Genomic DNA, 16,167 nt, shown 5'->3' on the forward strand with positions numbered 1-16,167 from the left:
AGAGTGTTGGAAAAAAAGTCAGCCAGAGAGCTCTTGCATCTATCCAAGGGCTAGTGAGAGCCTGCTCCAGAGTGATAGAAATTCTAATGAAGTGGGGGCGGTGGGGGGGGAGGGACTTTTGTTTGAACATTATAAACCTTTGGCTAATGCCATTTATAAAATATCTTCATACATTTTCAGCTTGGAAAAAGTGAGGGGAAATATCATCATTTGATTTATTTTTTTCTTTTTATCTAATTAGTATTACTTTTTAAGATTTTGGGTTGGCCCCCTGGCCTAATGGTTAACAACTAGACCTTACATGGCTACCTGCGGTTTGAATTCTAAACTTAGCATCTTGAAAAACACTCAGGTCATGTGCATATGCATGCCCAGAACCTTGATAGGATAGAGAAATGAAGCAGGGTGCATTATGGTGTGATCATGCCCCATTAGGGGGTGCTTTTTCCTCCTCCCTTCTTGTCTCTCTCAGGAGAGTACACATTCTCTCTGGAAAATTAGAAAAAAATTAAGTTATTTTATTCATGGTAGAGAACATGCACATATGCATGAGAGACAGAGACAGATAAGCATCTTCATTAAAGTCTTATTATGCGGAGATCCCTTTCCGCAGCCCTCTAGCTTGCCAAGATCTTAGGCAGGTGCACTAGTGTATGTGCACCTATCAGGCCGACCCAAGGATTTAAATCTGTTGTTGGCCACGTGACTTTGAGCATTGCAGTCCACTTTACTATCAACTATGCCACAGGTTGGGTCAAATTATTATTTTAAAAATTATTTACTTTTTCAATTTAGGATTCCTCCTTTCTTTGATCAATGAACTGGTCAAGTTTTGATTTCATGAGTTAGGGATATCCCCTAGCCCTTTAATTTACCCTATTTATTTATTAACTTGGTTTAAGATTTTTGCCATAGGATGCAAAAACCAGGGAGGAGAGAGACAGAGAGAGGCAAAGTGAGAAATCATCCCCCAGGAGGGATGGCCACACCACAGCCCCTTCTCCACCATTCTCCTGGGATTTTGGGCACTTGCTCGCATGTACCCAGCACGATTTTCAAACCACTGTGTCTGAGACTCAAAACATAATAGGCCATGTGGGAGTCCAGCACCTTAACCACTAACCTACCTGCTGGCTCCTCTTTTTCTTTCCTTAAACAGGGTCTTACAACCATCTTGCACACTATAAAGATGCACAGTGATTAAGTGTACATTTTGAAAGTGTAAAAATAAATAAAAACATACTAATTAAAAACAGGATCTTGCTCTTTTGTAAGCCTCCTGCCACAGCCATTTGAGTAAGTGGTACCATGGGCATGTAGCTTTTGGGAGTAGGTTGAAAATTGGACGCAGGTCTCCCCAGCAACTTGAGCCTGTGGAAGAGTAGGGTCAATCAGCATGTGCTACCATGGCTTGGCCTCAGTTTCCTCTAAGCTTATACTTGATTCTCAGTTTCTTTTCCTTCCTTCTCTGTGGCTTCCCATGGTCTCTATACTGAGATTTTACTGGCAGACCAACCTTCTCTCTGGGGCAGAGGCCAGGACTTTGTGGAATATCATGCTGCTTAACTCATGAGGGCCTTAAAATGTCACAAAGTCCATGATAAAATGAGGAAAATATACTTGTTTTCCCTGAGACCATGTTGAAAAATGAAATTGAATCACCGTTTCCTATGTATAGCTAGATTAGTATCAACTGGTTAGAATTAGATCTCATCTCCATTCTCTTACCCTCAGAGTGAGATTCTCTGATAGGACTCCTTGGTTTTTATTTAATTTTCTCTGAGTCAGTATCTGTAAAACCTCCTGATACCCATGGTGGTTTTTATAGGGTCCTCTACTAATCATAGTTTATAACATTCAGTGGTACAGATATAGTAGTCTACTGAAATGTTACTTAGGTTGTACTGAAGTTAACTTTGCATAATTATCAGTATGTTTATTTTTAGAAATCCTACCTCCCTATTAGAGAATTTTTGCTTACAGAGAGAAATTTTTGCTATAGGGCACATGTGCTTGCTGGAGAGACAGAAAGTGAGAAATCACCCCCAGGGTGGGTGGCCACACCACAATCCCTTCTCCTCCATTCTCCTCTTGGGATTTTGGGCACACATAAACACATGCCTGTTGTGAGTTTAAGCCTCTGGTCCAGGACTCAAACTGTGGTCAGCTATGTGGAAGTTCAATGACATAGTCATTATGTCACCTGCTGGTCCCCAGAAACTTCTTAAAAACACAAAATTAGATACAGAGGTAGAGCATTGATGGGATGGGGAGGTGTGGTGTTACCTGTTAAAGATATTTTGATCAACAGGTCTGGGGAGAAATGTGCACATATCGAAATGGTCCCATTGTAAGTCAAATAATATGATTGAAAGTATATACAAAAAACAAATAATAAATAATGTGAAAAAAAAAGATGAAGTTAAAAAAAAACCCCACAAAATTAGAGACATAGTGAAATGTATCTTATTTCTAGTTGTAGTTTTTATTGCCATTATCAATGTACCTTCACAGAGTTTAAAGAGGAAAACAATCCCTACACTTAGAGATTTTATTTCCCCCCAAATTCCTCACAATTACACTGTGGACTAAGTGTGTCCATTTTACAAATGTCAAAAGATGGACAGAGCTTATAAGTGAATTAATTAAGTCAATAGTACATTTTCTCCTAAAACCTGCCTTCACCAATGGCTCTGGGGAGTCAGCATCCTGTGGATGGGTACCAATGACCTTGGCTCCTTTCCCCCGATGCTGTGAGGTGCTGTAACTCTCTTGTCATAACCAGATCATTAAATAAGCACCCTCTGACTACCAGGATCAACTCCACCATGCTTTGCTTTCCCAGTTACATCAGTGACAACCAAGCATCCGAGACTGCTGGGTTAGCGCAGATTGTTAGCCCAACCTGTGTAGCTGGGAATCTATTTCTAATCTCTCCTACTTTCCCAATCCTACCATGAGTACCTACACTGTCTCTGACATTGGCAAATCAAGTGTCTCGCAGTATGGCCATTGTTTCCTATTATAGCTGATTTACTCTTTCTCATCAAAAAAAAATCATTTTTTCTATGGAAATATTTCATGTACTTTTCTCTTTCAATTTATTTTTTGGCCTTTATTTCTCTCTTTACCCTGTCTACATTCTTTGAACCAATTCTTCTAGTCAATGTGACCACATTTCTAATCAGTTATGGATAATTGCAGAAGGAAATGCATTCCAGCTTCAGGTTATTAGTTTAAAGCTATGTTCCATACTATGAAAATTGTTGTCCTACTCATTTGAAAGATAAGTATCTTAGATCAAAATATCTAAAAAGGGTTCTTCACCACTATACATAAACACTGTAATAGTTACTGCCCTAACACAAAACAGAATCTTATTAGTTTTCATGCTTTCTCTAGATTCTGTTTCATAAATCTGACTTCCTTTCCTACAAAATTCCTGAATGATTTGTGCATTTTCATGATATAAGCTTTCTTATTTAGTCTTCTTTCTTATACCCCAATTGGCCACTATGCCCTCTGCTCTGTCTGCACTAAAACTACACTTGCTCCAAGTCACTACTCTTTCTCATAGATCCAGAAATTAATTTTAATTTTCTTTGTTTTTTGTTTTGTTTTGTTTGAGAGACTTCTGCTATAGGGTGCTTGTGCTTGCCAGAGAGACAGAAAGTGAAAAATCACTCCCCAATTCCTTCTCCTTCATTCTCCTCTTGGGATTTTGAGCATACATGCATACATGCCCAGTGTGATTTAAGTTGCTGGGTCTGGGACTTGAACTGCAGTGGACTACATGAGAGTCTAGCTATGTAACCATTACTTCATCTTCAGGTCCCTTAATCCTTTCTTACTTTAACTGTCAGTAACCTTTGTATGCAGCATATGTGATCCTTTTCTCTCTTACGTTTAATGACAAAGTATGCATATGTACATGACAGAGAAAAGAAAAAGAGAGGGAGAAAGCACCTTTCATGGGAACTGGTCACATACTGCAATCTCCACTATGTCTCCATTCCATCATGATCTTGGACATCCATAAATGCACCTGGTGTGTCTTTCGAGCTCGCAGGGCCAGGACTCAAACTCTGGCCAGCTATATGGGATCCGGCTTCCTCTGTGCAGCACTGCTACCCTAAAAGACTGATCTCTCCATTTAAAAAAAAAAAAAACTTTCTTCATTTGTATTCTGAGTAAACTCTGTCATCGAGGATTTTCCTCTTCTCTGAAAGCTCCTTCTCACCTATTTTTCAGTTTCCCTTTGTTTCTACCTCTAAGTGTTGACGTGCCCGAGTCGGCCTTTAGTAGTCTTCTCCATGTATTCTCATCCAACTATATGCTGTTGATAATCACATTTATCTATCTTGACTGTCCTTTCTCTTGAATCTCTGTTTACACGGCAGCTAACTGTACAGGTCCTCTTGTTACAGAAAGCCAAACACGCCGAGACTTCTAATTGGCCCAAGTTCATTCTTTCCTTTGTCTATCTCATTTAATACTTCCATTTGCCCAGACAAATGATACTAGAAGTCAGTCTTAAATCCATGTTTCTTTCACTTGCTTTGTTTAATCCATCCTCAAGTTCTGTTGTCTCCATATTCACAATATTTGCATCTTCCATCTAGATCATTTTAGTAAAGTCAGCATTATCTTCTCCATGAGATATACTAAAAGCTTTCTCTCTGGATTTACTACTTCCATTTTATTCAACACTTTCTTATGCCTTGCTCAAACTTCTCTCCAAGTAACAGCCAGTGTGATATTTTTAGAACATGAAAGAGATCATGTTATTGTTATGCTCAGAAGTCTTCAGGGAGCTCACTTAGAATAAAAACGCCCCCTTGGAAAGCAAATAGAATACTAGGGGACCTGACCTGCCTACTTCTGACTCTCTTTTTACATCCCTAAACTGGGTGGTTCTTTGGTTGCAGTGGTCCTCTTTCTTTCTCTTTCCAGAGTTATTTCCATTTCTATTCTCTCTGCATCTAAAGCTCTTCCTTGTGATTATCCCATAGTTGCCTCTTAACTTCATTCAAAGCATAATTTAAATTTTACTCTCTAAAGAGTTCTTTCTTGACCACCTATGTAAGGCAGCCCATTTCTGCTGCAACCCATCCTACTATCAGTGATTTTTTTTTTAACTAAATAGCATTTATCAAGATAAAAAAGTAATCTCCTGAGTGTTTCAATTTCAATTTCTCCCACTAGAATATAAGCTCCTTGAAAACAGTTTCATTGCTATAATCCCATCTCTTAGAATAATATCTTACAAATAACAGGTGCTCAATTTATTGCAAGACATTATAATCTATAGCCAAAAAAGGTCTAAAACCCGTAGTTTTGACTTTTAGTCCTTAGAACTTTCTAAACTTAAGTGTCCTTATAACTGAAAAAAAAGAAGATACTAAGGAAGGCAGACAGACAAGATGGAAGGAATAAAAGGAGGAAGGGAGAACGAGAAGGAAGGACAGAAGGGACAGAGGAAAAGAGGAAGAAAAGAAAAGAAAAAGAGGAAAAGGAAATAATTGAAATTCTTGGCCAATTTCAGTCTCTTTATATATCACTATGTGCTAACTTAGGATGAACTGTTCCTAATTATTCACTGGTTTTTCTCTTTCTCTTTTGATCACATTGACGCTGAAAAATCAGCTTGGTAGTTTCAGATAAAAGTGTAGAATTTTATGAAGATTTCCTGTATGTAAATACATGTTGGTCTATAGTTGGATTTTTCTTTAAGATTCGTGAACTACATGAATTTAAATGGGTCCCCATATAGTTAAGTTTAATTAATGATTATGAATGGGACTGAAATGCAGAAGCTCCCTCTGGTGGTCTTTGATAGATGTATGAAAATAGCAATGCAAAATCAAGATCCTGCCCAGAGTGGACCCAGTGGATCTCCAAAATATTCTGCTGCTCCCTGTCTTTCCCTTCTACCTTCTGCTCTTCCTTATCATCAATTTGAAATAAAAGTTAGACTGGAACTTTTATGATGATAGCTAGTAGAGATCCACATGGAGAGGCAACTTCTGGAAAATTGAAAGAAAATGGAGTTGAAGAAAAAGAGAAGCAAATCACCCAAGGCCAGATGAACTGTGTCTCCAAGCACACACTTGAAAAAGGGCCTTCTCTGCTTTTTGCTAACTATAGACTAGCCATATCTCTAGTCCTTGCAAATTAGAGGCAGTCGGTGTTTTCTCCCTTATTTCACTTTAACATTGCTTTATTGGCGTTTTCCCAGGAACTGGGCACTTTCTACAAATTTACAGTCTCTATATGAATAACTTATAAATAAAGGCAGTGCTGTATGGAGTCTTAATAACTCCCTATAAATACTCCTCTTTTCAGTACTAGGTTGTACTAGTGTTTTAAAAGTGGTGTTATGGTTATAACTTTCATATTTTTTCTGTTCTTGTTTCCTGGAATTATTTGTACTTCGAACTACTGTGTAGTATTCACATTATTTGAATGGTAGTTCTCCAACAGTTTCAGGACATGATATTTTGTAATCACTTATTTTCAGTTACTTTTTCCTTTTCTACTGATCTTCTGATAAAAACTTACCAAAAGCTCCCCCCTCCCTTTTTATTTCTGGTGTTAAATGAGTTGATTTTTTAACACCTCACCTTCTTTATATTTTATATACATTTTGTAATTTCATCAAGTTCACGGCTGTAACTGTTGACTGTATGCAGGAGGTGTTATTCTTTAACTTTTTTTTTTATCTCCAATTTATCATTTAGAACTGCCTTTTAGAAATTATTACAAAATAAATGTAATAAACCAGAATTCATCCCTTGCTCCAAGGAAAGATAACCTAAAATCTGACCTTCTTCTGTCTCTTACCTTCCACATTTCAGTCACTGGCTCTATATTCATCCTGGTTACCAGGCTCCAAACTGCTAACAGTCCTAGCATGATTGGGCATACACATTAGAACCACTACTCAGTAGCCTGAAACCACATGGAAGGCTTGGTTTGATTCCTGGACCATCCTAAAAAGGCATAGGGACCTGCACCTGTGTCCCAACTAGTCTGGGAGCTGAGACAGGAGAACTGTAAGCTTGCAGGAAGTATGGACAACATAGTGAAAACCTATCTTAACAAAAAAACACCTGCTGGTGCCAGCAGGTGGCATGAAAGTTAAGGTGCTGGACTCCCACATGACTGACCATGGTTAGAGTCCCAGACTTGGTGGCTTGAGAATCACTCCAGTCAGGTGTGCATGCTTGCTTGCCCAAAATCTTGAGAAGAAATGGAGGGGAAGGGATTACAACATGACCATCTCTCCTGAGGGCTAATTTCTCACTCCTTCATCTCTCTCTGGTGAACACACACAGCCTAAGCCAAAAACTGAAAATAAACACTCCTCAAAAAGACCCCAAAAAACCCACAATTCAGTAATGGCTTTAGCTTCTCCTTTCTTACCTCACATAGTGAATCAACCAGTAGCCAAATCTCATTCATTTCACTCATCAGAGAACTTTCTTTCTCCCTTTCTCTCTGATTCATTGGTTCTTACTGAATGTATTCTAATATTCTTTGACTTTACCTCTCAGAATGGTCTCCTTGTCAGTTGTAAAGACCCTGCCAGATCTTTTTAAAATAAGACTGTGATAATTCTGTTCCTTTTCTTGTTAATCATTAATATATTATCAAAATCTGAAAAAGGAAGTCCAACCAAAGAACCTAACATTTAGCATCCCCACCCTCCCTACTCCATGATCTCACATATCCTACTTTTCTTTTTATTATTTAAATGAAGCTAAAAGCATGGATTGTTATCTCTTATCTAGAAAAGTTAGCCTCATTCTGATTTGTGATACCAGATTTTGCTTCTAACACCAGCCAGCTCTTCTAAATTACTGAGAATCAAAAGAGAACTAAACATATGAAAATAAATTTGCTGTTATAACTGGAAAAATGATCAATATATTTTCTCCTGATGGTTTTGAAAGTTGCTTTTGATATAATGAAATGAAACACATTTGACCCAGACCTACCCTGTATTTTTTTTTAAAGATTTTTTTAGAAAAATTATTTGAGGAAAAATAGAGAGGCAAAGCATTAATGGGACAAAGAAATGTGATACTATCTGTTGAACATATTTTATAGTTTTATCAACTGGACTAGGGAGAAATGTTCACCTGTTGAAATATTCACTTTGTAAGCTAAATAATGGGATTGAATGTATAAAAGAAAATGAAATAAAAATGTAAAAATAAAAAAAATGCTTATATCGAGCAAAAAAAATTATTTAATTTTATTTGCTGTTGTTTTTTAATTTGACCAGAGAGAGAGAGACAGACAAAGGGAAAGCAGGAAAGCAAGTCACCAGGTCTAGAACTTGAACCATGGTTGTCCATGTGGGAATCCAAGGTCTTTATCATATCACCTGCCAGCCCCTGCCCTTGTTGCTTATTTTATTCATTATTATTTCCATTTTTAAGTAGGGCCGGCAGGCTCATTCCTTATGTGATTTCTGTTAATCTATTAGATTTTCAGGAAAGTCATGACATCTTTTTCTGTTTTCCTATGCAAACATGGGTCGTGACTTTCTCCACAACCACATATTAACTCAAAGCCTCCTAGATATGGCTTGATGGAAAGCAGTCAGTTGCCCTTACATACAAGGGGTTCTAGAGTCTGCCTTTCTTGACCTCATCCTCTGAACCAGATTGGTTACTAATCATGCATAGCACCTCTATGTATCCCTGACTTTTCAATTTGTGTTATGTTAAACATATTTACATATTTACACAAGGCAGTGTATCAAACATATTTACATTTCAATGTGTTATAATTAATAAAAACATTTAAAAAGTACCACTACAATAGAAGAGGAGACTCTGCTTATGGGAGTCAAGTTGAATGAACAATTTATACTTTGCAAAGCTTTTTGTGAAAATCTTGTGAAGATTTAAGACTGAACAGATGAAGGGAGGCAATACTGAAGTTTATACTTGGGTGTGTAGTGCCAAGATTACAGTGAGAATGGTGTGTCCACTAAGAAGCTAAGAGACAATGAGTTGCTAAAATGAATACTTGATCAGAGTGGGAGAAGTGATACGGGTTAGGAACAACTAACGAGAGTCATTTCAAGGTGAAATGGAAACTTGGAAATCAGTGGGAAGCCAGCAGTGGAACTAAGAGCAAGAGTAGGTGAGCATTAGGAAGGAAAGTAATTTTTTTCCCAGACACTTCAGACTGATTGCAGAGGAGAATGGTAGAGACCAGGGAGGAGAATAAGGAGGAAATTGCAGTATAAGTCAAAGATGAAAAATTGTCAAGATAAGTGTGAGGGTTTTCTTAATAGGAAGAAGGTCCCAGTATTGAAATGTGCCACCTAAATCGGCCCAGCTCAGGGGAGCTAAGGTGACAGGCTAATGTCTGGTAACAGATGGTTTTCCATTCCCTTTCAATAAAGCATGAAGCAAAGCTCTCTAATAGCAAGTCAACAGATATAAGAGCTTTGAAATTTACTTATTTTTTTGGAATCTGCTGTATTTTCTTTTATCTTTGGGTTCAATGAAAGGCACCTTCTTAGTCCCTGATTAGTGCATTTTCTTTTGTATTTGTAAAAAATAAAATGCAAAAAAAAATGATAATGGGGATAGAGATTGTGTGAGACTGGGATTTTCATCTCTCCATCTCCCTGTTGATGTTAATAGCAGATAGGTTCTGAGGTCCAACATGGGAGAGACAGGGTGAGATAAGATTTCCCTCAACTCATAACTGCAAAGTGGTTTTATTTTCTCATGTTTCAAGGATAGGAAAACAGATTTATGGGAGTTCTGTTATTTGCCTCAAGTCCCATAGCTAGTGACATCAGATGCTAATTACAGAGTCCCTTTGTCCTTTACTCCTTTCTATCAAAATATCCTTCAGTATCTCCAAACAATCTTATTCTTGACATGTCTGTCATCAGTGTGCACCATCTTCCCTTGATCCTTGTTATTAGATGTTGTGGACAATAAAATAATTTAGCATCTTGCTAATATGTTTATACTCCACTATTACTAGTATTACCGTTTTTTTTTTTTTTTTTTTAGAGATTTTTGCTATAGGGTGTGTGTGCTTGCTGGAGAGACAGAGAGATAGAAAATAAGAAATCACTCCTCCAGGAGATGGCCATGGCATAGTCTCTTCTCCTCCATTCTCCTCTCTGTATTGTGGACATGCAGATACATGTGCCCAGCATGAGTTTTAAGCCACCAGGTCTGGAACTCGAACCATGGTCAACTATGTGGGAGTCCAGTGACAATTACCATTATGCCACCTGCTGGTCCCCTAGTATCACCATTTTTCTGTCTCAACATTGGAAATTTACTTTGAGACTTAAAACACCTTACACTTCCCTTAGTTCCCACTCTCATTCATTTGCCAGGTCCTGTTGATTTTACTCCTCCATACTTCAAGAATACTGTCACAAATATAGTTCAGAATTAAAATTTCTCTTCTGAGGTCTACTTAAGCCTGTTAATAGTTTATCTGCCTTGAATAATTTTCCTCTTCTTGTCCAGCTCTGCTGCCAGATGCATTAGCTAAATGTTAGCTGCGATATTTTACTTTTCCATTCAGCAACCATTAGGGCCTTTTGTCTAATACAAAAACCTTCCTAACCTGATACTTGAAGCCTTCCAAGATCTGTCTCCAACATTTCCTTTAAGCGTAATTTCCACTACTATTACCCTTCATGACCCATTCTTTCCAGGCAATAGATTTTCATTCGTTTTTTGCATCAGCCTCATGTTTTTGTACACCTACCTGTCTCCAGATTTTTCTTCTGGCTACCATCACTATTCTTTGTTTCATGAAGATTATGTAACTAAGCAGTCTCTGAGTCTTACTCTCTGCCCTCTTCTGTGTCTCTTGGATCTGCTGCTTCATTTTTACTGTTCCTGCCATGACTTTTAGACCTAATATTTCTCCATGAACTATCCAAAGGAGCTTGCTTTCTTTTCCTTCTCACAGGCTCTCATGCAGATTTTTCTTCTGTAGAAATCGCAAGCTGCCATTTTCTTACATGGAATCTTTTGCCTGCAACTCCGTTTGCTCTACCAATTTCTGCAACTTGATATCCAAGTCATATAGTAATTTTATGTCTTTCACATTGAGCTTACCTAGCTATACCACTTTCTTTCTGTATGTCTTCCTTGCTCTGTATGTATATTAAGTTGTTGTTTACCTCTTTGCCATTGTACTGTCTCCTAGCATCTTGTACTCTGCTCTGTTGCCACCCTGACAGATTCCTATTTCATTCTTTACTGCTACTTGGAGGTGATCTCCTAAAACATGTCCCTGTGCATCCTACATAATTTGTTTTTCTGTGTATTATGATGTTACTATTTGGGTCATCCAACAAGTCATGATGTATTTTTCTATACAAAAACACGTCATGACTTTTCTGACAACCCAATATTACCATGTAACTCATTGTTGCTTTTTGATGCTGTATTATACAATTGCTATTTTACTGTGTGACTTTTTATCTAAATTATGCATGTGAAGCCACAGCTTGTTCATATTTGTATTTCTAGCACCTAACATAAGGGGCGAAACAAATATTTATTAATATGGCTTCATTACAGTAAATCTCAACATATCCAGGCTCAAGAGGATGTTTAAAGTCTCATCCCAATAGAGTGATGTTTTCCAGAGCAGTCTCCCTCCATGCTTTCTTTACCTATTACTACCAATTGGAAATGATCCCACCTGTCTGTGACTTCCTTCCATAACACAGTGTCGGACTCGCTTCTTAGACATAGGTAATTTGCATCTTGATGATTGGGAGCACTTATTTTTTTCTTTTATATTCTATAAAGGGAAAATTTAATGACCTTTTTTCCCCTCTTATGACATCCAATATATGTGCTTCTCAAATATTAGAAGCAAAATAAATATGGCTAAAGCAGATAAATGCATACATTCTTTAATAGTTGCATCAACAAAAATTGGGAAATTTAAAGGAACTTTTGGAAAAGTTTATTATAACTTCCTCATTTTACATATTGGGACATGAAATTTAAAGAGATGTCATCATGTGTTCAAGATCTTAGCACTAAAGAAGGAAAAATTAGACAGGGTCTTAAGTCTCCTAATTTTTAGGCAATGCTCATTCATTTATTTATTCTTATTTTTTACATTCAATATTGTTTATCTCTACAATATAGATAATGAATTTTCCTGGGGCTTGCAGGTGGCCTGGTGGATAAAGGTGCTGGACATCCACATGGCCAACCATGATTTTAATCCCAGACCTGGTGGCTTGCTATCTCTCTCTCTCTCTCTCTCTCCAGTAAAATGTAAAAATTAATAATAACAAATGGAATTAAATAGATAAATAATTTCAAAAAAAAAAGAAAATGAATTTTCCCAGTATGAATGCACTGTATGATTATCTGGTCAAAGATATTACCATACACAATATCATCAATAGATAATTTTCCGTTTTTGTGTTTGTTGAATGTTTTGCTCCCTTGATTCCCTTCCTCCCACCCCATTTCCTACTCTCTTCCCACACTCTCTCTGGTATCTATCTTTGCTGTCCATGCTTTTATACCTTCCAATATTTCAGTTCCTGCCATAGAGTGCAGACATTTGGTGTATATTAAGTGGGGATATACAATGCTTCTCTTTTGTGGAGGCAATGCTTTTATATATCTTCAGTTATATTGTACTTTCAAGTAACTTAAGATACATGATTTTTTTTTCATGCTTTCCATGTTAAACTACTTTGTTTTTTAATCATAATTATATAAATTATTTGAAGATATTTGCTAGATAAGTGTTAAAGAATGAATGTCTCACTTAGATAAATTATGTTTTTAAAAAGAACATAATGACACCTGGAAATTATACTAGATTGAGGAAGAAGATATAAAAATATTTTGAAATTTTCATTGTCACTTCTAAGAAAGAACTTTAAGGAAAAAAAAACTACAAAAATACTTTTTTCCATTAGAACTCCTGTAGAAAATGACTATATAGTCAATATTAAATTATTTAATTGAAAAGCTATACAAATATATGATTAATTTACATATAATATAACTCATGAATAATATCTATGTCAGTTAAGTAGTTTATTTATACAAGCAAGTCAGTGTATCAATATAGTCCTCTGATTTTGCACATATTGTATACATATGCTATAAAGTGTGTGTGTGTATATATATATACACACACATATATATATAAATATGCATGATATCGATTTTATCATGGTTGTCTATTTATATAGATAATTTGATTTTTTTATTTGAAAAATGACAATGTATATGTTAATGGTAAATATAAATATATAATTGAGAAATTTCCATTGTTTTGGCCTCTGAAACATTACATCCTCAGGATGGCTGGAGAGGGTTTCTAATTGTTGTTTAATGCTTCTTTTTTTTTCCCTATTTAAAAGGTAAATAAGATTTGTGGCCGTCCAGTAAGAACACCCACACAAAGCCCCCACTGTTCTTTTGATCAGAGCAGAGAGAAGCATGGAATGAAGAGCTCTGCAAGGAATGGCGAAGAGACACTTGCCAACAGAAGAAAGTAAGACATTTGTTTTACAACCAGAAAGAGAAAATAAAGTAAGCCATTAATTTTACAACAGAATAGAATCTATTCAATTAAGTAGACCCAAATACAGTAGAAGAAAATGAAAGATCAGCATCCATTAGTTTCAAAATTCAGTAGCTTTACTTGTTCATTAATTTGCAAGATAGACTTGTGAGATCAATAAAACTTTCCATGAAAATGAAAATTTTCTATAATATAATAGGGAGGCCCTGAACACATAGGACGAATTTGCACTTAAAATGAGACTTGTGTAACTAAGGAGAAAATTTTTAATTTGATCTAATTTTAGCTAATTTTAATATAAATTTCACATATGGCTAGTGGGTACTATATTGAACAGTACAAGATGGAAAAAGAATACATTTAAATGATGTGATAAGCATTACTCAGTGTTCAGTCTCTGGAACTGAAAATAGTTGGAAAGAAATAAGTTTTCAGACTTTTTATCTAGAATGCTGAAAATGGCTATCTATTGACTCCAAATAATACACTTTGAATAGGGCTTGCTTCTATAAAACATCTATCACTTTGCCCATTCTTATTTCACATATTCAATTAAAACTTTCATTACTGGGAACCAGCAGTTAGTGTAATGGCTATGTAACTGGACTCCCACGTAGTTGACCGCGATTTGCGTCTCGGACTCGGTGGCTTAAAACTCACTCCGGGTGCGTGTGCGTGCGTGCCTAAGATCCCAAGAGGAGAATGGAGGAGAAGGGATTGTGGCGTGGCCATCTTCCCTGGGGGGTGATTTTTCTCTTTCTGTCTCTATGTCTCTCTCTGTCTGTCTGGCAAGCGCACGCGCCCTATAGCAAAAACCTCTCCAAAAAAAAAAAAAAAACAAAAAACTTTCATTACTGGCCTTTTGTTTGATAATTGATGGCTAAACTAAACAATTTTTACAACTAGGGAAAACTATTATTTATTCTGTATTTAGTTGAAAATACTAAGTTCTCAATCAATGTTTTTGAACAGAAGAGAAATTCAGAATTGTACATTCATTTATTAATTCAAATAATTATTTTTAATAATACCTTAGAGAGAATTCAGGATTTTATATAACTTCGCTCTCTGTAATCAAAAATGTTTCTTTATATTTTGAAAGTGCACACCTAATTGCTTTACTATAACCTGAGATAGGTGATCAGCACAGGTACAGATCTGGGCTATGGCTGGTTATGTGCTATAACTAAAACAAATTGGTGTGCTAGCCTCCAAATCTAGTGCTTACAGGAGCTGAATCCCACATGGCTGGCTGTCATTTAAATCCCAGCCCTGGCAGGTTGAAAAACATGCTAGGTAAATGTGTATATATGGCCCAAATCCCAAGGGGATGGAGAAATGGAGGGAGAAAGGATTGTGGTGTGATTCTTTCTTTCTAGTGAGCACATATACCCTCTGGCAATTAAAAAAAAAAATAAAGGAAAACAACTAGCATTTTATTTGCATATAAGGTAGCTGTTCTTTTTCATACTTAAGACATCAGTTTATTTTGTCTAGAGGGGTTCTTATAATACAATTCAGCTAAGGAAGAGCTTAAGTTTTTTTCTTCTTTTTCTGTCTTTCTTTCTTTCTTTTTTTTTCTTTCTTTTTTTTTTTTGAGAGGTTTTTGCTATAGGGTGCATGTGCTTGCCAGAAAGAGACAGAAAGAGAGAAATCATTCCCCAGGGTGGATAGCTACGCTGCAATCCCTAGTCCTCTGTTCTTCTCTCGGGATCTTGGGCAAGCATGCATACATACCCGGTGTGAGTTTAAGCCACTAGGTCCAGGACTCGAACTGCGGTTGACTACATGGGAGTCAAACAACATAGCCCTTACGGCAACTGCAGGACCCGATCTTAAGTTTTTAAAAGTGTGAATGATTTACCACCAAAACAATTTAGTTGTCTGAAAAACAAAACCAAGGATTAGCAGGTGGCGTAATGTTTACGTCCATGGACTCCCATGTAGTTGATCATGGTTTGAGTCCCACATCCGGCAGCTTAAAATTCATACCGGTTGTATGTGCATGCATGGCCAAGATCTTGAGAGGAGGATGGAGAAGAAGGGATTACAGTGTGGTCTTCCCTCCCACCCTGTGTGTGTGGGGGGGGTGTGGATTCTAACTTTGTGTCTCTGTGTCTTTCTCTGTCTCTCTGGTGAGCTCATGTGCCCTACTGCAAAAATCTCTCTTGGGAAGAAAAAACAAAAACAAAAAGAACAAAAAAATACTTGACCCTTAACATCTTTTATTGACTAGCAAAATTAAGCCAATGCAGGAAAAGCATTACAAAATGATTTAGGAACAGTGAGGAGTTCATATGAGTGGGAAGTTTTAAAAGTATTCTGACCATTGAACAGGCCTCCTTGCCACCAACCAATCTTGCCAACTCCTTATTTCTATGTTCCTGACCAGCCAGCCACCATTAACCATTGCCCATTAATCAGGGTAGTCTCATGACACAAAGCGAACAAGCGAACAACCAGAGGGACTGCACTGGGGCCCACTTAAACATTTTTACAATATTTTTTATTGCCATGACAGAGTGAGGCTTAATGCCATGTCAGTATATTTCTGCTTATTGCCTGTATGTTGTACCAATCTATCAACAGATG

The 16,167-nt window shown here is 36.9% G+C and overlaps 1 protein-coding gene across 1 annotated transcript in view; it reads left to right on the forward strand.

Moving 5' to 3' along the window:
• The window catches only part of GPC5 (glypican 5), a 746,092-nt gene that overhangs the window by 330,518 nt on the left and 399,407 nt on the right, over positions 1-16,167 (forward strand). The window contains exon 4 of the mRNA XM_027771471.1: positions 13,412-13,545. Coding sequence (XP_027627272.1) covers positions 13,412-13,545 — 134 coding nt within the window. The remainder of the gene's footprint in view (positions 1-13,411; positions 13,546-16,167) is intronic.

The sequence above is a fragment of the Tupaia chinensis genome, unplaced genomic scaffold (genome assembly GCF_000334495.1).
Source record: "Tupaia chinensis unplaced genomic scaffold, TupChi_1.0 Scaffold000033_1, whole genome shotgun sequence".
Lineage (NCBI taxonomy): Eukaryota > Metazoa > Chordata > Mammalia > Scandentia > Tupaiidae > Tupaia > Tupaia belangeri.